The following is a 26,170-nucleotide window of genomic DNA, read 5'->3' as shown; positions in this document are numbered from 1 at the left end:
TTGACAAATTGCTCTGAATTGATAAATTCTTCTGTTTAAAAGCACTTTTTAAAAATATCTGTTTGCGATCTATACAATAAATATGATTCTGCTTCTTTAGCAAAGGACTAAGTTAAAAATATTTGATAAAATTGAATCTGGAACAACAGTTCATTCAATTTTGTTTAAAATAGGTATTGTATGGTTTATTGTTAGAATTCTGTTACATGTTAGTGTTTGATATGTTACATTTTGTTTATATTTATTTAAGCTGTATACTTTACGGCTGTCTATCACGATGGGAACTTCTGATAAAAAGTTGATACAAAAAAGGGTTTCTGGAAACATTATTAAACGGATGTGCCGCATGCAAGTCTTAATAAAGTTTATGAGCAATTAAAATAACAAAAAAGTAATCACTAACTAACTGATACAATTCTTGCTAATAACAATTAACATACCACTTGCTTTAGCATTGCAGAGCAAATAACTATGGACATCATGTTTATATGAAGATTTTAAAGAGGAAGTAGTTATTATTTGCAAAAAATTCTAAAGGATGCGTGTTACTGAGCTAAATAATATCAAGAAATTAAATATAATACACCAAATATCTCCACCTGCTGTCTGTCACCTCTCTGCAGCAGGCTGTCATGTGATGAGGGAGGGGCTTCTGTAACACAGCACTTACTGAGTGACTGATCGCTTGCCAGACTTTTTTTTGTAGAAATGCACTGTGTGGATTGGTTGATTCATACACAGGGGCGGGGCCAGTGCTGTAACAGTAGCTCCAATAACTGCACTCTCTTCTTTTTAATCTGCAGCAGATCCCATTAAGACACGTTTACTCTTTTTATTTTGTTCACTGCAAATCTGCACTTGTTTAAATGCAATGCTGAGAGTATCTGAGAAGTTACAATTCTCTATATCCTGAATGACATTATGGCCATATATCTTATTATGTTATTTTGTTTTAAATGTACTTTTACATTTTCTCCTTACCACTTAAAGAAGAACTTCCAGATACAGTAGATGGAATTGTTGTTGACAGTCTCCAAACATCTCTATGGTATATGAATGCTACATATGATTCTGCCATAGACCATGATAAAAAATATATAATTGCGATTTTTTTCCTTTTCGCCCTTTTCCAATAATAGGAGGTGCAATCTTTCTCCATTGGGCAATTATTAGGCATTATTTCAGGGGCAAACACAGGATTTGTAGAGGGGGTTTCCCACACCACGCCGCCAGTGGGCGTGACCAGCATGCATGTGGGCGTGGCTATAATATTAGACAGTGCTTGGCTGCTCTCCAGCTCTTCCTATGCCCATAATATACATGGGCAATGCTGCATGTACTACTGTTAGGTGCACACAGCTCTCCCTTTTCAAGCAGAGCCGTGTGGAGCAGGGTCCAGCCACCTCGATTATACAGTGCCCCAGGCGTGGATGGGGGTTTCCAGGCACTAAGAAACCCCCCAGTCGGTTTGCCTATGTACTTTATAGCTGCCCCTTTCCTTACTGGGCAAGGACCCTCTTCAGTAATGACTGTAGACTACAACATCTCTACATGACTTACTGCTTTGCCTCCACTCCCTACATTGTGATACAGCTCATAACACGCAACCACACCAGCGGACACTGAGCCTTCTCCTGAAATACACTGTACTGCTGTGGTCACATTAATGACCCGATTGGCTAAAAAAAAATTGAGGGGTATCCCAGACATGCTGACTAAATACCATTTGTCCCTAGTCAAATGCTTCTTGAAAAGTACTGCAGCCATATACACTTCAATAGATGTTTTGGCAAATTATAGTTTTGTTACATTTAATTGAAGTAGGGACATTTAACAGCATTTTATGTACTTATTTCTGTCACTTTTTCATGAAGTCTGTGTTTCCTCCATGTCGCAATTACAGCATTTGCAATGTTCATGCCGCTCCTACAAATGTCATTTGCACATTTGTACCCCACCCCCCTCAGTCACAGGACGATACTGATCTATATACATCCTGTAACTATTGATAGACACGCGAGGATTATTGATATCAGTGATCACTCTACTTCAGTCAGTGCTGTGAGTAAATCAATAACGTTCTAACAATGTTCACTGGCTAAATCCACCAAAATATTATATTTCTTTAATAATTTCCTCTTTAAAACAACTTGTGAATTTGGTGCCGGTAACAATTTTAAAGTAAAACGAAAAAGTATGTATTACCTAGTTGACATTTATAAGCCCGTTATTTAAAATCTGGTGGAGAAATGTAACCACTTTATATTCTGAGATCATTTTTGTGGTTTTGAGTATAGTGGTCATAAAAATTACTTTAACCGTAGGGAATAAAGGGATAATGTATCGGGCCGGCTTATTCTATTTGTGAGGAAAAAAAAGTTACTTAAAAAGAAAATATTTAAAAAGTGAAGGAAAGAGGAGGCGATGGGAGGGAGGGAGGATGTAGGTGGGGGATATAGAGTAATATTTGTTATCTTACTGATTACAAACTTTCTTTATATTATTAAGTAGTGTATATATATATATATATATATATATATATATATATATATATATATATATATATATATATATATATATATATATATATATATATATATATATATATATATATATATATATATAGTACTAGATGGCAGCACGGTGGCTTAGTGGTTAGCACTTCTGCCTTACAGCACTGGGGTCATGAGTTCAATTCCCGACCATGGCCTTATCTGTGAGGAGTTTGTATGTTCTCCCTGTGTTTGCGTGGGTTTCCTCCGGGTGCTCCGGTTTCCTCCCACACTCCAAAAACATACTGATAGGTTAATTGGCTTCTATCAAAATTGACCCTAGTCTGTGTGTCTGTCTATGTGTGTCTATGTGTGTCTGTTTGTCTCTGTCTGTGTGTGTATGTGAGGGGTCTATGTTAAGGAATTTAGACTGTAAGCCCCAATGGGGCAGGGACTGATGTGAGTGAGTTCTCTGTACAGCGCTGCGGAATTAGTGGCGCTATATAAATAAATGGTAATATATATATATATATATATATATATATATATATATATATATATATATATATATATACACATATACACTGTATTACTTACATCTCTTGTACCCCAACTACCGGGACTGTTCCATGACGGAGACTGATGCAATTTCTGAGATCTCACCCCACCAGCGCTGCAACGGCTTCTTGCTTCAACATTGACAAAGGGAATAGTTCAAACAGCGCTATGTAAATTTCTAAGACAGGCGCTCATGTAATAATAATTCCCAATCAGGAGCTCAGTAGGTAATTACAAAGCGCTTTTTGAATACTTTCTCCAGCTCGTCAACCTTGGGACAATCAGTGTTGCAGCCCAGACAGAGGTATAACCTCCCAAATCAGGGGGTTCTGCTAGGTGGGGGAAGGAAGAGTTGATTGAAAATTTTATTTTAGGAGGAGTTGTCCTCTAAATCATTAAGAAACCTGAGACCCGTCTAAAGAGCTTGTCCTAGAGAGCAGCCAATTACATGGTGCTTACAACCTACTCTGGAATGACCACTTCAGCCACGTATTCCCCGATGCTGACAAATGCTCGAGCCTCATCGCGGTAAAGTAATTATGACGTACATAGTAGTTATCTATCCCTCTATGGTGACTTTACTAAGAGACTTTACTGACAGCGAGTTGGAAGTTACAAGAAAGTCTGATGAATAGAAGTCAAACCTTCTGTCTTAGCCAATAAATATTCCCTATTCACAAACAAGAGATTATTAGCGCAGTTCTCACCTTCCAATCAAAATCAAGCTGCTTCATTGCTCTGTAGACCTCGGCCATAATGTCGTGGGGTTTGCTCTGACTGCGGATTCCCAGGTGCCACTTGGCTTTCTTCACCGCTAAAGGCTTGGGTTTGGTTGTGTTCAGGGCGTCCAAAGGACATCGCGCCTTCGGGCTATCCGCAATTAACGGAGGCATGCGCTCTGGGTGCGGCTTGACGCCGGGGTGGATGTGCATTTCGTCCATGAATGAGGCAGTGGGTGGACTGGAGGCGAGGTAGAATTCACTGGCTTGGTTCATGATCCTTCTGTTGTCTATGATGAGATGGTAAGCCACCGCCAGCTGGTCCTGAGGGTCCCCGCTGTACAGGCTGTTCATGAATTCTGACTCGGTGCATTCAAACTTCTCACAAACCTCCTTCACAGCCTCATCATCGATCACGTTGGCATCGTACGATGGGTCTTCTGGGAACAAGTAGCTGGGTAAATCTTGCTTGAACCATTCATGTTCTCTGTGTAGTACAACATATTATAATAAATACAATCATACTCTTATATATTTAAGAGGACGACAACAAAAAACACATAATAAAAACAGAAATAATATATCTCAATTTATAATAGAATGGTTTGTAAATTATTCTGAACATTTCTGCTGCCTTCTGGGAGTAGAAAGACACCTATATATTAAAATGCATTATTATTTATCTAACGTCAGCTGGAAATCTTCACTGCCATGTATCAATTCAGTTTTTGAAGACAGAAGTCTCTCACAGAAGTCACTCCCTTCTCTATTAATTACAATAGAACTCTTTTACTTTACTTTATTGCAACAATGTTGCAGCTTTCTGCACAACAGTTAACCCTTAGAGTTGCTGATACGTTTAAATGGTATATTCAATGTGGAAAATTTCTCCTTCTGGTCCTGGGAACCGTATAATGAAGGACCCCCCCTTTCTTCTGTGCCAGAGGGGTCCCTGAATAAATTGGGACTCAATGTGAAGAGCTCAGCAGAAAAACCTGTCATGTTGCTGGAGGTAATTCTTGGGACCTTGGGAAGTTGGGACTTTAAAATCACATTACATCACCGCAACAAAGTGTCAAATGGATGGGAGGGGGGTGGCCAGACACATCACTCTGCTGAACATCAGTAACCTCCAAATTCTGAAGGGGGGGGAGGGTGTCAAACTCACTTCACTCTGGGTGAGAGCAAATTGGAAGAAAACTGTTATTTTTCTTATGAGTTTTGGCTTTTCTGTACCTCTTACAAGGACAGTAAACAGTTACAAAGTATGCGAACAACTGCAAAAATTATCTGCGTTAAATGTTACGTCTTATCTCTGTATCTGTGATTTACCCCCCCTCCCCCCCTCCCCATCCATTTCTATTTCTGAAGAGGCACCAGCCACTTACAGTGTGTCACTCTCGTACATATAGAACATGACATATAGTGAATGACAAGGAGTAAAGGAACCGGCTGCATGGAGCATCAAAATGTCTGAGAGATGCTCTCATATGCGTCCTAATGCAAGCGCTCTCTTATGGGTTCTAATGCAAGCGCTCTCTTATGGGTTCTGATGCAAGCGCTCTCTTATGGGTTCTAATGCAAGCGCTCTCTTATGGGTTCTAATGCAAGCGCTCTCTTATGGGTTCTAATGCAAGCGCTCTCTTATGGGTTCTAATGCAAGCGCTCTCTTATGGGTTCTAATGCAAGCGCTCTCTTATGGGTTCTAATGCAAGCGCTCTCTTATGGGTTCTAATGCAAGCGCTCTCTTATGGGTTCTAATTAGAGATGATCAGGCTAGGTTCCTCGAGAACCGAACACACCCGAACTTAGGGGATCCTTTTGCGCTTTTTCGGAATCGAAAATGAGGCAAAACGTCATCGTTACGTCCCCGGAACTCGGATCTCGCGAGTTTTGGATCCAGCATAACAGTGGGTGGCAGGGAGGGCGGAGCCAAGGACAATTCCATCTTGCACCATTTTTCTTTTCTGCCACTGCTGTGTGCCAATGTGTCCTAGATGTGCTAGGAACTGCCGTGTGTTTGTGTCATTGCTCTGTTGCTTACCATCCAGCCAGGGCGCTGCAGTAGTTGTCCAAAAGTGTATGAAAATAATAATGTGACCTGTGAGGTGGTCAAAATTGACTGCAAATGACTTGAAGTTAGTGTTATTGAAGGTAATAATAATGTAGGAACAAAAAAAGAGAAAAAATATGTGATTTTAGCATATTTTAGGATTTATTCGAAAAAATACAAAACCAAAACCAAAACACACGAGGGCGGAATCAAAACGAAAACATGAAGCTAATCCAGATCCAAAACCAAAACCAGTTCACGGGGGTCAGTGAGCATCTTTAGTTCTAATGCAAGCACTCTCTTATGCGTCCTATGGCAGATGCTCTCTTGCTCACGGTATGGCTGCACAGAAGGACGCCATGATGACGTCACCCACCCACTGAGTGAGGTCACCCTGACCGCTGACGACTGGGGGGGGGGGGGGAACATCACCTTTCTGCTTCAGTAAGTTTGCCACAAACTCCCCTCTGTCTTCCGAATGCAATTAAACATTCAACTAAACTAAACAAATGAAGGACATGAAGAATTAACAGAAAAGAAAAAAATCTGTCTTTAGAACATTGGCTCCTAGAGACAGTTTAAAATCCCTTCACCAGAGGAGCAGCAAAGGTCACTGAAGTGTTCACAGCTGAATGGCTTTAAGAAAACAACACAAAACCTGGACGTGATCTTTAATGTAATTGGTGCTTGATGCAGGATGTGGGGAATTACCCATAATCCCCTCTTCCCTGCTATGATACAATTTGCTATGGATACAACGAACTTGTCATAACACAACATAGAACTAAGATCCTTCACATCTATCAGACAAAAGGGTGACGCCAAAACCCTCGGTGTCTGGAGCGACGTGTAGACTGGTGGAACCTATTTACCTTTCAAACACTTTCAGAATCATTTATCATCCGCTTTCCAGAAATGTTCTACAGCTTTCTTGAAATGCAAGAATTTAACTTATTTTTTTTTAGGTTAAGGCAAAACTATAGCACTCTCCTTTGTAGAACTATAATTACAATCATGCCCTAAGAGGAAGCACAGTGGTTAGTACTGCTGCCTCGAAGCTCTGGGGTCGTGGGTTCCATTCCGACCATGGCCCTATCTGTGCGAAGTTTGCATGTTCTCCCCTTGTTTGCGTGGTGTTTCCTCCGGGTGCTCCGGTTTCCTCTCACGCTTTCAAACCGCTGACAAACATGAATCCAGGTTTGTGTGTTTTCCAAAAATGACGCCATTTTTACAGACCAGGCAGGGTCAATGCCACGACTGCCAAAATTTTGGGGGGCACTGAAGACACTGAATGAGTGACATCATTTTTGAATAAAATCTATCTAAATAAAACACCCTCTTAACCCTCGTTCACCACTTTATTGTAAAATAAAATATTCCTTCTATGTTCTTGATCCAGTTTAATAGAATTAAAAATGTGTCTGTCTTTGTAACGCGACACGTGAGAATCTCTCTTCCCTGTAACAGCCGACGCAGCTTCTCGCTGCGAGCGTCATGTATTTCTGTGACCTGGAGTGAGTGAGAGTCCTATTAGCTGCTTAGCCAATCACAAGTGTTAATCACACCGACACTTGTGATTGGCTATCAACGAACGGAAGCCCCATTCAGTTTAGCTCACAGTTGTTCGGGGGCCGGGCGTTTGTAGGGAACACGGCTTTTTATAAAAATTCTTTCCTCATGTTGGAGTACAAAGGCTGACGAATTTCCCATTACATTACAATGATAGAGGAAAAGAGAATATTTTATTTTATTGTAAAATGGTGAAGGAGGGTTTGGGGAGTGTTAAATTTTTTGCTATTGTGGAACTCCTTCCAGTCAATGGCTATTTGTGCATGCTGGAATATGTAGTTCCACAATAGCTGTCAGCAATTCCACAATTGTCGAGGCAAAAACAGCTGGGAATCAGCACGCTCACAGTTGGACATAAAACGCGAGGTCCCAATTCCAATGATTTGGGACGAAATATCAGGTGCGATAAATGCGAAAATGTGCTGTATTTTCAAGGAGCCATTATATAAATAAAGGATAATATATAATGATAGGATAAAATATAAGCCTTATTATTACCACCTTATTGACTGTGGCAGCTCCCAGTCCTGCACAGGATGGCACTGGTCCACATTAATCTTAATAAGAATATAATTAAATGAAAACGTAACTGAATAAATTTAAGACTACTGCTGTAAAACGTGTAATAATAGCCCACTGTGACAGCACTCTGGACTACCTGTCTAGTGCATTGGTCAGGGAACAGGGGTAAATTACCCCAAATGGGGTAAAAATGAAATTCCTGGGGTTAATGCTGCCGATTAACATGCTGTCAGTTGGATTGTAGACCCCTTTAAATGTGAAATTGCTTTTGTACCAGAAGAGCCTTAAGGGTTGGCAGAGGCAGTTATTGAGCTTCGAGGCAATAATGAAGCACGTATTGCATTTGAAAACAAAGCAGATCTGTCATATTTTTGGATGTCAACAGCTGCAAAGGCATCAAAATTGCACATGAGGAGGCAGTCAGAAAGTTGCTTCCTTCTACAACAACCTACCTTTGCGAACAAGGATTTTCCACTCTAACGAACATTTAAAAAAAGCAGAAAAATCTATTGGACGCTGAAGACTGTATCCAAATTGCTCTGACATAAAAATGCCCCAATATTGATGCTCTCGTATCAAAAATGAAGCAAACTAATTTCTCCAAAACATGAAATTTTGAAGTTGAAGCTTTCAAATAAATTTTGAAAAGATTCAATAAAACTTTGAATTCCAATAATTATTAATATATGATTTCCTTCCTTTCAAATCAAGGGGATAACGTCGGCGTATCTAAATATATTTGGGGATAAAAGGTAAAAAAGTTCCCTGACCCCTGGTCTAGTGAATCTGACTACTCCATTTCTCAAACATCCTCTCAAAACAGACGAAAAAATCCTGAGAATCACCAAAATCTCACACAAAAGACTCTAAAAGAAAAGAGGCTAGATAAACCATTAAATAAACAATTAATAGAATTCGTACTCGTTACCCAACGGACATAAGGAATAACTAATGCAAATAAAGAATTTCCAGCCTTGAGATCTCTATTTAGTTCCACAAACCATTATGCTGCAGGATAAAATAATACGCTCTCTGGTAGACAAAGTGTATCAGGGTATATCAGGGTAGATGTGACTATTGACAGGACAAAGCACACACCAGTCAGTATACTGTACATGCTCCCAACTATCCTAACCACATTCTTTTCCCACGTCCCAACTACTAGAAGATTTTAGATGGGGGCGCGGGGTGGGCATAAATTCATTATCGGGAGGCATCCACAACATGGCCTGTAATCCATCCATAGACGGCACGGAGGTTAGTACCATAAAGTACAGCTGGAGAATCTCTACCCCCCTCCAGAGGGGTCACGCTTTCTGTTCCCACCCCAGTGGGATATAACGCTGCATTGATTATATTCTCATAATAAAATACTTGTATCCACGGTGGCTCAGTGGTTAGCACTTCTGCCTCACAGCAATGATGTCATGAGTTTGATTCCCAACCATATCCTTATCTATGTGGCGTTTGTATGTTCTCCCCGTGTTTGCGTGGGTTTCCTCCGGGTGCTCCAGTTTCCTCCCACACTCCAAAAACATACTAGCAGGTTAATTGGCTGCTATCAAAATTGACCCTAGTCTCTCTGTCTGTCTGTGTGTATGTTAGGGAATTTAGACTGTAAGCTCCAATGGGGCAGGGATTGATGTGAGTGAGTTCTCTGTACAGTGCTGCGGAATTCTATTGCTATATAAATAGATGATGATCCAACGCTAAAGGAACCTCTTAATTTGTATTGTACTAAATGTTTTTTCAGGCAGGGAAACACTTTTAAACAAAATGTTATTATAAAAGAATAAATATTTGCTTAAACAACTTTCTGAATATAATTTTAAAATAAGTTCCCACTTTCCATATAGAAACCCCCCCCCCCCAAGTTTTCTATGTAGATTAACTTAACATTATTTATAGAGAATTTGACGTTGATAATAGAGACGTTACGAAATGCCAAATATGATTCCTCCATGACAGTGCTCTACACCAATAAGACGTGTTGGGATAACTGACACAGAGAAGGTGGGGAGGGCGCAGAGAGACATGAATATCATGCTGTATCCTCATGACACCACACACACGCACACGCGCGCGCGCGCACACACACGCACACGCGCACACACACACCTACACCTTACTGGTCTAGGGACTGGAAGCACTGAGCATACCACTCTCCAGCTTAGGCAATATTCTTAGTTATTACCATAAAAATTATTAGTTATACAATAAATAAATATTGAATAAATAAAAACATTCTTAATCTGGTCTTCTTTAAATAAAGTAAACTACTTTTTACCACCTTAATTAAGAATAAAAGAAACCCTTTAAAAGCTCATCTTGTCACCTGATGTCTTTGATGGTGGCACGTTTCAGGGGGTCAACCTGAAGCATATGCATCAGCAATGTAGCGACAGAACGGTTCAGGTACTCCGGGATGTAGAACACGCCCCCGCGGATCTTCTTGAACAGGGTGGGAACATGTTCATCATCGAATGGCAGAGTCCCGCAGAGGAGAGCGTAGAGGATGACCCCGCAGCTCCATATATCGACTTCAGGACCAGCGTACAACCTGCGCAGGTGGAATCAGACAAAGGGTGTTAGCATTTGGGTGAAAATTTCTTACGATACAATAAGGCAAGTTTGTTTTTTCTACAAAGCAGAACAACACTATGTGTGGTCGCAACAATACGAAGGCTACGGAATCTTTGGAGCAATCAACTCTGTAACACTTCAGAAACATCCTATTCGGAATGTTGAATATTATTGTATTATTTCTAAACAATAACATTTACATATTGTTTTCCATGCTAGTGTAAATATTTTTTATTTTAACTTTAACAGAAATTTCCTTTTTTTCCTTCAATAAGAAGAGATTTAGTAATATTTCAACGTAATCCATTATCAGGATAATGTCCCCCCCTCACACATATATTACCTTCCCGATATAACTTCAGGGGCTGCGTAGTTCGGGGACCCACAGCTGGTGCGCAGGAACTCCCCATCTGACATCATGTTAGATAGACCTGCATAACATGTATTAAGGTCCAAATTATTTATTTTTATCTGTATATATACAATGGATAAAATCAGGACTTGAAAACATAATTAATGATTTTACTCAACATTTAAAGGGTGATTCCACCTTCTTGTTCAAAATGTAATAAAGTTACCCAACCCCCTTTAATGCCATTTAAATTAACTTTGTGAGTCTCTAATCTGGACCCTCTATCTTCGATGAAGTCCCTGCTGCTCCCGTCGTTGCGCAGAAATCGGCTGCTATAACGATTAGCGATGGGATTCTAAACGTCGGAGCCATAGAAACTTGATGGTGGAAGCAGGAGGCTGGGCCAACATAGGGACTCTGAACATCAATGGCTGAGATATGATGCCTTTGCTTTTTATTCAATTAACAGGCTGTATTCTCATGTATTCTAGCTGCCTCCACCGTTTGTGAGTAACAGCTAGACTCAAGATACAGTATTCACATTGTAACCAACATTGTTATGGGAAGCTATGTGTTTCACATATTGCCCTATGTTGTCTTAGCAGCTGTATATCAGGTCTATTTAAGGCTTTTTTTGGGTGTGACTCTTATGCCAGCCCTAGCTAGATGCAAACCCCTGTACCTCGGAGGTGAGTGCATCTGATTTTAACTGCATTTTAATGCTGTATGAAGCATATAGGTCAGTGTAGGACCTGCATATTATGAGGTTTATACAATGAGGTGCTCTTGACGTTGGGAATGCGGGCTTAAAATGTTTTGATCAAAATATGAACTAATACCTGATGTTTTAATTTTGCTTGATACACACAGCAGAATAAACGACAACAACTGTCTTTTTGTTTTGTATACGTATATATATATATATATCATCATCATCATTTATTTATATAGCGCCACTGATTCTGCAGCGCTGTACAGAGAACTCATTCACATCAGTCCCTGCCCCATTGGAGCTTACAGTCTAAATTCCCTAACATACACACAGACAGAGAGAAAAAGAGGAGGGTCATTTTTTTTTGGGGATAGCAGTCAATTAACCTACCAGTATGTTTTTGGAGTGAGGGAGGAAACCGGAGCACCCAGAGGAAATCAACGCAAACACTGGGAGAACATACAAACTCCACACAGATAAGGCCATGGTCCGGAATTGAACTCATGACCCCAGCGCTGTGAGGCAGAAGTGCTAACCAATGAGCCACCGTGCTGCCCATACGTATATGGGCATTTATATTGCCCCGCAGCTGGTACCATATATAATATGGGATATACCGAGAGTTGGCATATCTTTTCTTTGGTACTGTTATCTGCCAATGTGCACTCTGGGGCAATGTGCAGAATTTGGGGGAGATCCCGGTGATGCCTGTCCAACCCCACTCATGGCTTCACTCCACAAATGCTCAGAAAACAGAGTGCCCCCCCAAGTTCCGGACCCCAAATTACCCACAAGCCTGCAGTAGCACTTATTCCACACATGTAATTATACACACTACCGCCCTCTGTTATCAGTCATTTTATACTTAGTGTGACTTCCTAAAATATATTTTATTAAATGTGCAGAGAAACAAAGTTCACACCCATTAATTGTCCAAATATCTTCAGTTCTGCCAAGTTCCTGCACATATACTTGTGCCATTAGCAGACAATAATAAGCAAATCCCATATTCGGCTTAACGATAATGTTACTAATTAGCTACCAGGGCAATCTATCCCAGCAATGCATTTGTATACTTTTCTGTATTATTTTTATTCTTTGCAGTTTTCTTCTGTGAACTTTATATTGTGCTTTCAAGACAAACCAAAACACATTTTTGGACATGAATTATTTAGAGAGAAACAGGTGTTAATCTGATATATTTTATAATAAATTTTCTTTAAAATCTTAAAAAACCTAAAGAAATATAGAGGGGGATCTGTGAGTACATTTTTCAAGAATGACACAATAAATAATTTTAATAAATTGTGTTCAAATTAGTGGATTAGGAGTGTCTGCCTTTTCTAACATTCTAATGTTACGAGAAACAGGCGTAGCCAGCCCTGACGGAATGATGGCACTTGCAGAACGGAATGTTTATAAACACACATTCCGAGATAAAGGGTTATGAGGGACATATTTGTATTTAGAAAACATCAATAGTTATAGAATTGCTATAGAATTGGGACAGGCTCCTCTAATGTTCTTATAGTTTCCTATACACATCATGTCAGTTTTATAGTCTCAGAAATAATTGTTACTATATTTTTATAAGATAATATGAGAATGTGGAAGATTTTGAAGAATGTTTTCTAAATGCTGCACAGTGCTTCGTGTAACATGTTACACTGACAACCTTCAGCGAGTGACCTGCTCGCTGGCTGCATTCCTGGGGGCCTGGCGGAGTCACATACCAAAGTCAGCAATCTTGGCATTCATGTGCGCGTCTAGAAGCACATTCTCCGGTTTCAGATCTCGGTGCACCACCATGTGTCTGTGGCAGTAATCTACTGCAGAGAGGATCTGCTGAAAAAGTCGCCTGGCCTCAGGTTCTTCAACCTAGGAGGTGGAGAAGAAGGTTTTATATCTGGAGAATGAGATTTATGGTTGGATGACAGGCAGGAGGTCAGGGTGTCAGTGACAACATAGAGAACAAGAGAGATTAACAGCAAGATAGCGATAGGAAGTCATTTATGAAGCAGAAAAATAATGAGGCGCGCCACATTTTATTATGCACAAAAAACTAAATTTCCTTTTAGATGATAACTCCACCCAAAGCTAAAAATTAAGCTGATTACCTTGGTTGTCCCAATGATTGGAAACAACACAGTCCCCAGGTGTGTGTATATGTCCTGCAATGCTCACCTCTCCCCTCTTATTACTCTGCCTGTTTCAAACAACCCACAGTCCCAGGTGTCAATGCCCCTCCCCTCATTAATTCAGACAGTCCAGGTGGTAATAGCAGAGAGGAGAGCATCTACTACAGCCAGAGAGGAGAGCACCCACTACAACCAGAGAGGAGGGCACCCACTACAGCCAGAGAGGAGGGCACCCACTACAGCCAGAGAGGAGGGCACCCACTACAGCCAGAGAGGAGAGCATCCACTACAACCACAGAGGAGAGCATCCACTACAGCCAGAGAGGAGGGCACCCACTACAGCCAGAGAGGAGGGCACCCACTACAGCCAGAGAGGAGAGCATCAACTACAACCAGAGACAGAGAGCACCCACTACAGCCAGAGAGGAGAGCATCAACTACAGACAGAGAGGAGAGCATCCACTACAGACAGAGAGGAGAGCATCAACTACAGACAGAGAGGAGAGCATCAACTACAGACAGAGAGGAGAGCATCAACTACAGCCAGAGAAGAGAGCATCAACTACAGACAGAGAGGAGAGCACCCACTACAGTCAGAGAAGAGAGCATCAACTACAGACAGAGAGGAGAGCACCCACTACAGATAAAGAGGAGAACATCCACTACCGCTAAAGAGGAAAGCACCCACTACAGTCAGAGAGGAGAGCATCCACTACAGCCAGAGAGGAGAGCACCCACTACAGCCAGAGAGGAGAGCACCCACTACAGATAAAGAGGAGAGCACCCGCTACAGCCAGAGAGGAGAGCACCCACTACAGTCAGAGAGGAGAGCACCCACTACAGTCAGAGAGGAGAGCACCCACTACAGTCAGAGAGGAGAGCACCCACTACAACCAGAGAGGAAAGCACCCACTACAGCCAGAGAGGAAAGCACCCACTACAGCCAGAGAGGAGAGCATCCACTACAGACACAGAGGAGAGCACCCACTACAGCCAGAGAGGAAAGCATCCACTACAGCCAGAGAGGAGAGCACCCACTACAGCCAGAGAGGAGAGCACCCACTACAGCCAGAGAGGAGAGCATCCACTACAGACACAGAGGAGAGCACCCACTACAGTCAGAGAGGAAAGCATCCACTACAGCCAGAGAGGAGAGCACCCACTACAGCCAGAGAGGAGAGCACCCACTACAGCCAGAGAGGAGAGCACTCACTACAGCCAGAGAGGAGAGCACCCACTACAGCCAGAGAGGAGAGCACCCACTACAGCCACAGAGGAGAGCACCCACTACAGTCAGAGAGGAGAGCACCCACTACAGCAAGAGAGGAGAGCATCCACTACAGCCAGAGAGGAGAGCACCCACTACAGCCAGAGAGGAGAGCACTCACTACAGCCAGAGAGAAGAGCACTCACTACAGCCAGAGAGGAGACCACCCACTACAGCCAGAGACAGAGAGCGCCCACTACAGCCAGATACAGAGAGCCTCCACTACAGCCAGAGAGAAGAGCATCCGCTACAGTCAGAGAGGAGAGCATCCACTACAGTCAGAGAGGAGAGCATCCAATACAGTCAGAGAGGAGAGCACCCACTACAGCCAGAGAGGAGAGCACCCACTACAGCCAGAGAGGAAAGCACTCACTACAGCCAGAGAGGAGAGCACCCACTACAGTCAGAGCGGAGAGCACTCACTACAGCCAGAGAGGAGAGCACTCACTACAGCCACAGAGGAGAGCACCCACTACAGTCAGAGTGGAGAGCACTCACTACAGCCAGAGAGGAGAGCACCCACTACAGCCAGAGAGGAGAGCATCCACTACAGCCAGAGAGGACAGCACCCACTACAGCCAGAGAGGAGAGCATCCACTACAGTCAGAGAGGAGAGCACCCACTACAGCCAGAGACAGAGAGCGCCCACTACAGCCAGAGAGCCTCCACAACAGCCAGAGAGAAGAGCATCCACTACAGTCAGAGAGGAGAGCATCCACTACAGTCGGAGAGGAGAGCACCCACTACAGCCAGAGAGAAGAGCATCCATTACAGTCAGAGATGGAGAGCACCTATTACAGCCATCAAGAACCTTTGTCCCAAATAGTGGAACTTATATAGGATTAATGTGTGTTTGTTTTGTTTTTTTCGGTGGGGAGAGTTCTTTTTGCTCACACTTGAGTCCCTGTAAAATGTACATACTTGCAACAATAAAACTCATTACAAAATACTTGTTACTGTCACATGAGATTCACCCCTATATTAATTTTAAGCTTTATTCCCTGTGTTTTTCAAAGGGGCTGACTGGGAAGGGTGGCAAGAGGCCACTTGCCCCCAGGCCGCCCTCTGCGGTTATTGAGAGGGTCACTGATTCCTTTTGACCTCAGACTCCCCAAGTCGATTGTGTGTAAATGCCTACTGCAATGTATTGGCAATGAGAGTATAGTGATTGGACTACCACTGTCCTCTCACCGATATCTCTCACCATTTTACTTAATCTGAATCTACCCGATCTGGGCAAGAATGTTCCTTCTATCTCCTATCGATCCTCATTTGCCCCAATAAACTACCCAAACCATCCTCCCAATAATATGTGCGCTGGGTAAACTCCTAAAAATTCAAATGACAGACTCAGGAATCTACACAGATTTTTTTGCAAAAAGGCTGTATTGTTTATAATGATTATTGTCTGTTTATATAGCGCCACTAATTCCGCAGCGCTGTACAGAGAACTCGCTCACATCAGTCCCTGCCCCATTGAGGATTACAGTCTAAATTCCCTAATACACACACAGACTAGGGACAATTTGATAGTAATTAACCTACTAGTATGTTTTTGGAGTGTGGGAGAAAACCGGAGCACCTGGAGGAAACACACGCAAACACGGGGAACATACAAAGTCCACACAGATAAGGCCATGGTCTGGTATCAAACTCATGACCCCAATGCTGTGAGGCAGAAGTGCTAACCACTGAGCCACAACAAATTGTATTACTACAATCTAACAACCTCACTTACCCGTCCATGTTTGCATATATAGTCAAATAATTCTCCACCGGGCACATATTCCATCACCATGAAGAAATCTGTCGGGGTGCTTATCACTTGATACCTTCAAAAGAATCAGATTAAACATTTTTCTTAAAACACTTTTACAGCTGGCTAAGATTTAATTACTTTGTATGAGCGGAAACTGCTTCACCAACACTAGATCATACTTAGCCACACCCGCTTAACGATAACGATCCTTCCTATTTTGTTATCATTTATTTTGCTAACTCGTTAATCTTTATGACCAAGTTCTAATGGACTATCAGGGTAACTATGAAACAAATGCAATGTCATATTTGATACAAATGTGAGGATTTTACTAGTACTCTGAACTTTGGCTTTTCCCCTTTTCCCTAAAGGCTGTTGAGCCGAGAATCGCCCCCCTGGGTAAAATTTGCCAGCTAGCCTCTGACACTGTGAAAAGAGAAACACATACAACACAAGTGTTTTCAGAGTCATAGAGCCCTGCAAAATCTGAACAGCACTAGAAAATCACAAAGAAAAGTGTTATTGCACTTGCCTGTCAGATTAGTCCCAATACAAAATATGATCCTTTCATCGTAATGTCAGTTACCCGCTGGCATTAAAAAGCATGCATTTATTGCCATTTGTCAATGCTAGTAATACCATATAAACAGGTATGGCAGTGGTTCCCAAACTTTTGCAGTTCGCGGCACCCTTAGAGTCTCCATAATTTTTTCAAGCCACCCCTCCAAAATAATTACAGAGCAGTCCCGTTTTATAAGTAGCTGGGTCAAAAAACGTAATAATAAGTATTTTGGACAGGACAGAAATACTTATTTAGTTGTATGCAAAAATAATACACATAAATCCAAGGGAAAATATTATTTTTATATTTTTTTTTCAATTCTATTTCTGTCAAAGAATAATTTACAGCTAACTCACACTGTTCCCTCCTTCATTCACACTCTGTGCCCCCTTCATCTTCACACTCTCTGTGCCCCTGCATCATCTCCACACTCTGTGCCCCCTGTGCATACACACTCTGTGCCCCCTCTGCATCCCCACACTCTGTGCCCCCTGTGCATACACACACCCTGTGCCCCCTGTGCATACACACACTCTGTGCCCCCTGCATCCACACACTCTGTGCCCGCTGCATCCACACACTCTGTGCCCGCTGCATCCACACACTCTGTGCCCCCTCTGCATCCCCACACTCTGTGCCCCCTGTGCATACACACACCCTGTGCCCCCTGTACATACACACACCCTGTGCCCCCTCTGCATACACACACCCTGTGCCCCCTCTGCATACACACACCCTGTGCTCCCTGCATCCACACACTCTGTGCCCGCTGCATCCACACACTCTGTGCCCCCTGCATCCACACACTCTGTTGTACCTGCATCCACACACTCTGTGTCCCTCTGCATCCACACACTCTGTGCTTCCTGCATCCACACACTCTGTGCCCCCTGCATCCACACACTCTGTGCCCCCTCTGCATACACATACTCTGTGCCCCCTGCATTCACATACTCTGTGCTCCCTGCATCCACACACTCTGTGCTCCTCTGCATCCACACACTCTGTGCCCCCTGCATCCACACACTCTGTGCCCCCTGCATCCACACACTCTGTGCCCCCTGCAACCACACATTCTGTGCCCCTCTGCATTCACACACTCTGTGCTCCCTGCATCCACATACTCTGTGCCCCCTGCATCCACACACTCTGTGCCCCCTGCATCCACACACTCTGTGCCCCCTGCAACCACACATTCTGTGCCCCTCTGCATTCACACACTCTGTGCCACCTGCATCCACACCCTCTGTGCCCCCTGCATCCACACACTCTGTGCCCCCTGCATCCACATACTCTGTGCTCCCTGCATCCACACTCTCTGTGCCCCTCTGCATCCACACACTCTGTGCCCCTCTGCATCCACACACTCTGTGCCCCTCTGCATCCACACACTCTGTGCCCCTCTGCATCCACACACTCTGTGCTCCCTGCATCCACACACTCTGTGCTCCCTGTATCCACACACTCTGTGCTCCTCTGCATCCACACACACTCTGCCCCCTGTATCCACTCACTCTGCCCCTTCTGCATCCTCCCTCTGCCCTCTCTGCCCCCTCTGCATCCTCGCTCTGCCCTCTCTGCCCCCTCCCTCTGTCACCTCTGCATTCCGCCATAGCCAGGAAGAGAGAAAAATAAACAAACAAACAAAACTTACCAATCCGGTGATGCCTGGGACCCAGCATCCTCTCTCCTGCTGCTTGTCACTGAATGTCGGACGTGATGACGTCACTCCCGACATTCAGTGAGAAGCGAGGAGGGAGGAGGATGCTTTTTTCCACTTCCTGTCCACGGCACCCCTGTGACAGTTTGGGAACCTAGGAGATATGGGGATAGAACCTACAGGTTCCAATGACCCCATACCCACTTGTGCTCTATTTACTCCATTGATCCCCACCCATTTTAAGTGCTGGCTAAATACCACAATCGACTTTGACAAATGATGTGACTGGGGTTTTCTTAACACTAATGAGAAACCAGCCTAATACTAGAAAATACTACAGTGCACGATGATGATATAGTTCTGATATCCGTATAGAAACAAAGAATCTACAACTATACAGATACATTGTAACATTCCACAGACAGTTCTTCAGTGTATTTGTTTATGAACATTGCAAGAGTCTCTGAGATACAGTAACACATGAAGGTCAAACACAGAAACAAACATATCAGCCAGTGTGTATATACTTTGTGTGGAGACAGATATAGCTAATATGGACACATTTACATTGTGTGTAGATTGGATATATGACCACAATAGCAGGTTTGCAAACTAAATCTACTTACAAGGCTACAATCAAGGAAAAATACACCAACTGAAATGTACAGTTTATTTTACATTGTTTGTGTCAACGTGATCTTATTTCCTCCAAACATCTTGATTTTGTACAATTACAGTTATCAGAGGGACAATGTAATATTGGTATTAAACACCAACGTATAACACTCACAGTTTAATAATGTGCGGATGACGGAACAGCTTCAAATTTTGTATTTCACGTTTAATTTTACCGACCACATCCAAATTCCGGATCTTCTGTCTATTTAAGATCTTCACCGCTACTTTGTGCCCTGTTAGTTGATGTTCCCCTACTGAAAAGACAGAAAGGGTGAGTCTGTTACAATTTGGGTGGTGAGTGGATTATATCACATTGAGAGTTAGATTTACTAAACTGTGGGTTAGAAATAGTGGAGATGTTGCCTATAGCAACCAAACAGATTCTAGTTATCATTTATTTATTACATTCTGCAAAATAACAGCTAGAATCTGATTGGCTGCTATAGGCAACATCTCCACTTTTTCAAATCCGCAGATGAATAAATCTAGTTTTGAGTCTCTCTAGTCAGGCAGAGCAGTCCTGGGCTTGTTGTATGTTCCAATAAACACTGGGCCAACCCAGGCGATCAGGGTGTAGGGGGCGGGGCCTAAAACACGTAATAATGTCACTTATCCAATGACTAGGGGGCCCACAATTCACTCACTGGCTATAGTGATGCTTGTTGTATTTATTACACACTTAGGTCCAGATTCATTAAGGAGAGCAAAGTAAAAAAAGGAGTAACTTTGCACCTGGGCAAAGCCATGTTGCATTGGAGGGGGAGGTAAATTTAAAATGTGGGGACAGATTTATAGTTGGGGTAGAGCATGTCCTAGATCAACTTTATATTTCAGTGTAAAAATAAAGTTATCAAGTATTTGTGCGCTACATGAAAAAAACAGCCAGGATTTATCTTATGTGGAAAATAATAAACTAATTTTTACTCCTTGCATTGTAACATGGTGTTTTGAAGGAGCAAATTTACTCTTTGTATTCGTTTTCTCTCCTTAATGAATCAGGCCCTTGGGGTGAAAGCTTTGCTATATATTGTAAGACTAGGTAACTTCTTTAGTTTTCCTATAAGCTACATACAGTGGTTGAAGTGGAAATTTAGAAATGAAGGTATGACATACCCAAGGGAGGGCTGGCACATTTTAACCTCGGGGGAAGACCCTATCAGCAGCCTATTAGGAACATTTTAAAGGAAAAAATATGCAAGTGGCTCAGTGACCCAATCCAAGGTAGCCCATTATGGATCCGGCCTGGAGGGCAGATACCCCCTGCCCCCCCCACTTCCATCACTGTATGAATACATATATATATATATATATATATATATATATATATATATATATGTCATACCCCTGTATACCCCCTGCTTCGGTAAATGGCTACATATATAAACAAACAAGTTAACCCGTGCATGATACTCATGCATTCTAGTCAAATCAAGCTACTTAAGGTGTTAAAAAGGTTCTTGTCATGCATTTGGGCCATAGCCCAGGCCTCAACCACTAACCACTCCCCACTGTCACCCCCGGCAACCACCAACCACTCCCCACTGTCACCCCCGGCAACCACCAACCACTCCCAACTGTCACTTCTCCTTCAAGAAATATATATATATATTTTTTAAATCTTTATAAACACTTTTAACAATTAACAAATTAAATTAACAAATTAAAAACATCTTAGTATACCAAATTTCAGCCCCTTCTGAATTTTTTTTTCCACACACACTAAGAATTTAGTAGGTCAGTGTATAACTCCGCCCAGCAGGTGGCGCTGCAGCTTGGTTTTATTTTTTCCACACACACACACACACACACACACACACACACACACACACAGACAGACTAACACACGCCACTAGACATTTATATATTAGATACTTCTCAGAAAAGAAAACATAGTACATTTAGTAAGTAATAAATAAAAAGAATAGATGTAGTTGAAGCGAAGAAAAACAATTTCCATTATTCTCGTTTCTAAAATCAATGTTAGATTAACCGTAACATGAAAAAGATCTCAGCAACTTGGGGTTTCAGTTAATAAACGTTATGTAACTAATGTTTTGTAAACATGAAATAACATAATTAGAGAGGTGTCACTCTGTGGCAGGCAGCCAGCTTCTTAACACTTTTTAAACATCATTAGCAGAGCCCTGAAGGAACGTATTATATTTTAGAGAGCTGTAAAAATAAAGTCAGGTGGATTTTGGTAAATGTCGCCAGTGATGGAAAATGTTTGATACATTGTAAAGAAAAGGGAAATCAGTAGTGGACTGTAAAGGATTTCTTCAACAAAATGTCCAAAAGCAACATCAGTTACATAGCATTCCTACATGGATCACCTATAGTAAACAGACAGGAATATTATTATTATTATTTTGTAGGAATCATTGCGTTTGCAGACCCGCTGCGCCTCTACGTGAGTCTTGCACAGCAGTCAAGCCTCACCAAGGGGTCGATTTATCAAACTTTCTAAAAAGGAAAAGTGGAAGTGTTGCCCACACTAGCTATAACTCGAGACTGTACAAGATAAATTATAACTATGGGCAACACCTTCACTTTTCCTCATTAGAAAGTTTTCTAAATCTATGCTCCGTGCAGCGCCTCCGAGCTATAAACAACACTATGGGGGGTATTCAATTGTCCGCAGGTTTGAGCGCGGAAAAACTATTATCGTTAATACGGTAATCTCTAGCTGCCTGAGCTGTGAGCTGAAATCCAGCGAGTAAATTACCGTATGAACGGTTTTTCCGCGCAGGATATCCTGTGCGGACCCGGCAATCCCACGGACAATTGATTATGCCCCTATAAATATTTATCATTACTAGTGGCAACAAAGTTATTTGTTTTCTAGCACAGTGAAAAGCATCAAGCGATTTTCACAGGCAGAAAAGCTACAACTTCAGTTGTATTTTTAGGGACGTGTAAACGGCCGACTACACTTTGGTGATGTTACACGTTATACACAATACCTGTGCCCTCCGCAGAGTTATATTCACACAATACGCCCAATTTTGATCACAAATTAAGAAAATAATTGCCAAGCTGCAAGCACACAGGTCAAAGGCTCTTGTGTATCGTCACACACCTACTGTTTCCCAAATACATGGCGGAGCCTGATGGGGGGAGTTGGGTGGAACAAGTGCAAATTGCATGAGGGTGTCTAGAATTCCACTTAAAGTGGAAAACTAAATTTTTGTGGGATAGTAATAGTTCACCAAGGGGGTGGAGGAGGCACATTTAGGGAGGCTTTGGCGGTTTTACAGGTAAGTACTCAGCTTACTACACCGGTTTGTGTGGCGTATCTTGCGTGAAATCGATCTGCGCGTGCACAGAAAATTGTCTAAGCAGATGATTTTGGCATTTATGTTTGCTTGCACCTGGAAAGCTGTACAGGAGAATACAGTATGGGAATCTGCGATTAATTACGAACAGATTCAGACCAATGTCTGTCCGTCAAGGCGTACTGTTATACGCGAGTGGTCAAAAGCAGGAACAGAGGATGATGATCATAATGACATGGCCGGCAACAGCGAACCGCTTGTGATTGGCTGTTTGTGAACGCTCTGCTAATGTTGATAGGTGCTATCTTCTTAGCACCTACATATATTATGCTTTTGTGTGTGTGTTTCAGCAAATACATTTTTTTTTTCATGTTCTCAAGATGGGGAATTGTTTCTCCTGTATTAGAGATTTTTTTTTATAGTTTTATTGATGGCTAATAACAAATATGCATTTTGCATACTAAGGAAATGTATATATACCAATTGTAAAGTGCTACGGAATTTGCTGACACAGTATAAATATTGATGAAGATGATGATGATAAACATGGGACTAAGTGTATGTGATGTATGACTGGCGTAAGCCGTGTGCATGTGCCGCTGGTGCAGACCTGCGTGGATCTTGCGACAGTTGCTGCTTTGTATGTACCAAAATTGCACCTGGTTTAGTTAATGCAATTTGCGCCTGCGATTTGGGGTGCAATTGTGGCCAACTACGCCTCTGCGCTTTAATGCCCATTTACCAAGCTCCGAAAACATCAGATTAAACACAAAAACTTGGTGAACTGGTGATAGTCTGAGAGTTCATTTAATAACATTATTTGGAGCGGTAGCAGTCCCGGTGGATCAGACACCAATAGAAATACATCTGTGCTAGATGAACATTTACATTTTTACATAATAATACATTTTGCAACTTTCAGTTGCACTTTTGCACATATCTAAGTGCACTTCCAGTAATGTCAAAAAAATAGTTAACTACACAAAAGGGACACAAGTAATAGAGATGTCACCCTGACTCCCATGATTCATAAAAAAAAGCATAAAATGAAGGTAAACTGAGCATTATTTTAGGAAATATGTCAAAGGTGGAATGAATGGAAGTGTGTGCTTCTACAGTGGAAGAATGTTACTTTGCATTATTACATTTTAGTGCATTTTCTAGAGTACCCATAAACCCACAAACTTAGGTGCACCTTTTATACTGGGGCAGTGAGTATAGACTGAAACGCGCTTTGCAGATATTTATATACATTTGCGCACATTTTGTCATTAATAAATTACCTTTATAGTCTGCAATAATCTAACCAACATCCATCAGAATCTATAGCTCATTTCTAACAGAACTACACCTGTTTCTCCCAACCAGAAACACAACAGTAACTATTTATTCTGTGGTCCAGGAAATGTTAAACGTGTTTTGTGCGTTTTTTAATCCACATTTTCCCTCTAAGGTTCTACTGGGGGGAACTTTCCCAAGATTAAGATGTATCTACATGTAGTGTATACAGCAGAGGTAGACAGCCTGTGTGGCAAGGCATTCTGGGACTTGTAGTTGTAAAACACCTTAACAGCTATATGCTGTCTACCTCTTCTGTACAGTAGAACTGGTTATATTAACAACACTTTCCTATAAACATGTCTCCTCTCCCATCCTACTGCCACTCACTGTACAGATATAGGTCATGTCTGGTAGTCACATACAACTATTTCTATAAGGAGACCCCCCTGTTACATTGGGGATGCAACATTAACCAGCAGCAACATTCTGCAGATAAATCTGCCCCCAACAGCAAATAAATAACCCCCCCCCCCATTTAGCAACCATCCACACATCCCACATAAGGAATGGGAACACCTATACTAATACCAGCTTATACTGCAGCTAATGGCTACCTTCTATAAATACAGGAGACTGATCCTGTTACGTATTGTGCTACATTGTATCCGTTGCGCAGCTAACCTGACAGCTGGAGGTTAGTGGTATTCACAGAGCTGGCTGCGCAGCTTCTAGATGACGCTGCGGTCTCCTGACTCTGCGTTACGCCATCAGCGCAGCCCCAGCCAGCTCTCCGCCCTGCCTGCCTGCCAGCAGCCTCTGCCCCCAGTGACATTGAAAGTTCAGCCGAAAGCCAGGAAAATAACACTCAGCTTTTCACTTTTCCGAAGGTGCCGACCCCCAGCGTGTCTCCCAGGACGTAGTGTCCTATCTTAACCCGGCCATCGTGCTTCTGTTTCTCAGCCATCTTTGCATCCTGCTTGTACCCACAATGCAGCTGGGAGAGGTAATGCCCGGCTGGCTCCTGACGGATCACCACTGGCATTTGTCAAAACGCCCCAGGGTCTGACCTGACAGGCTGAACAGCTGCTGGAGGGGAGGGGAGGGGGGGTATGGTCAGTTGCACCGGACAGGAAACAGTTAATGGTGTAGTGTTGATGTTTTCTATTGCTAAACATACACACAGGGCTCAAATCCTGGCAGCCCCTTGTGAAATAGCCCCAGGGGGAGGGGGTGCCAGTCCTGGGTGTCCTGTTTGGTATGCAGAGCAGGTCAGGTTGCCAGCCCTCCTACACTTTGCACTAATTGTGACTTTAGGAAATAGTTTTAAATCCAAATAGTTGTTTAGTTCCTCTGACTGTCAGGGATACTATCAAGGTTTTAGCTAAAGATTTACCCATTGAAATATTTGTCCTACCCAACATCCCTGTTTTTAAAGGGCTTGAATGCCCCCAGGTGCATCACAGTGTTTATCACGTTTGCCCGAATAGAGCGTCCAGAATTCATTCGAGCTTTGACCCGTCCCCAGCGTACAGTTTGGGTTTGCGAAACGCGGGGTTGGTGACCTCCCTGGGTACTACCAGAACTGAGTGTAGTGTTGGCAATGTAATATCTGCCTCTAAGACGGAGGATTGAGCTGTGAAGCAGAGAAGCAGTGAGTATTGCTTAATAATGTGTGTATGAATAACTGAAAATATTGCTATCACTCTCTAGCATGATACATAGCAGTCTGTGTCCCTCAAAAAATTATTACAAGTTTTCCTAAAAATATTACACACTAGCCAGTAACACACAAAATTATTATAGATCAGCCTGTGACCCTCAAACAAATACTACACATCAGACTGTACGCCCTATCCAAATTAAATTATGTATTGTTATTATAATACCTAAAATTGTCAGCTGGGCTCTCTCCCAGATCCAGGAAAATTCCTAGTGAAGTGAACGGGACAAGGGCCTCGACGCGATTCACAGAGAATTGCGTAGTATTGAT

At 42.4% G+C, this 26,170-nt stretch overlaps 1 protein-coding gene across 2 annotated transcripts in view; it reads right to left on the bottom strand.

Annotated features, from left to right (window-relative positions):
• PRKAA2 (protein kinase AMP-activated catalytic subunit alpha 2) overlaps positions 1–25,239 on the bottom strand; it is a 32,204-nt gene extending 6,965 nt beyond the window's left edge. Inside the window, exons 1-7 of one of the 2 annotated variants that reach the window (XM_075181724.1) lie at positions 25,051–25,239; positions 19,737–19,875; positions 16,704–16,797; positions 13,294–13,438; positions 10,840–10,927; positions 10,249–10,473; positions 3,758–4,256 (exon numbers count right to left, since the gene is read on the bottom strand). In XM_075181724.1, coding sequence (XP_075037825.1) covers positions 3,758–4,256; positions 10,249–10,473; positions 10,840–10,927; positions 13,294–13,438; positions 16,704–16,797; positions 19,737–19,875; positions 25,051–25,222 — 1,362 coding nt within the window. In that variant the 5' untranslated portion in view covers positions 25,223–25,239. Of the gene's footprint in view, positions 1–3,757; positions 4,257–10,248; positions 10,474–10,839; positions 10,928–13,293; positions 13,439–16,703; positions 16,798–19,736; positions 19,879–25,050 lie in introns of both variants that reach the window. The other variant, XM_075181723.1, reaches the window with a different exon arrangement.
• Positions 25,240–26,170: the final 931 nt, after the last annotated feature.

This window comes from Mixophyes fleayi, chromosome 8 (assembly GCF_038048845.1).
Source record: "Mixophyes fleayi isolate aMixFle1 chromosome 8, aMixFle1.hap1, whole genome shotgun sequence".
NCBI classification, from domain to species: Eukaryota; Metazoa; Chordata; class Amphibia; order Anura; family Limnodynastidae; genus Mixophyes; species Mixophyes fleayi.
Note: the sequence above shows the minus strand (reverse complement) of the source record. Positions and strands in the feature narration are given on the sequence as shown.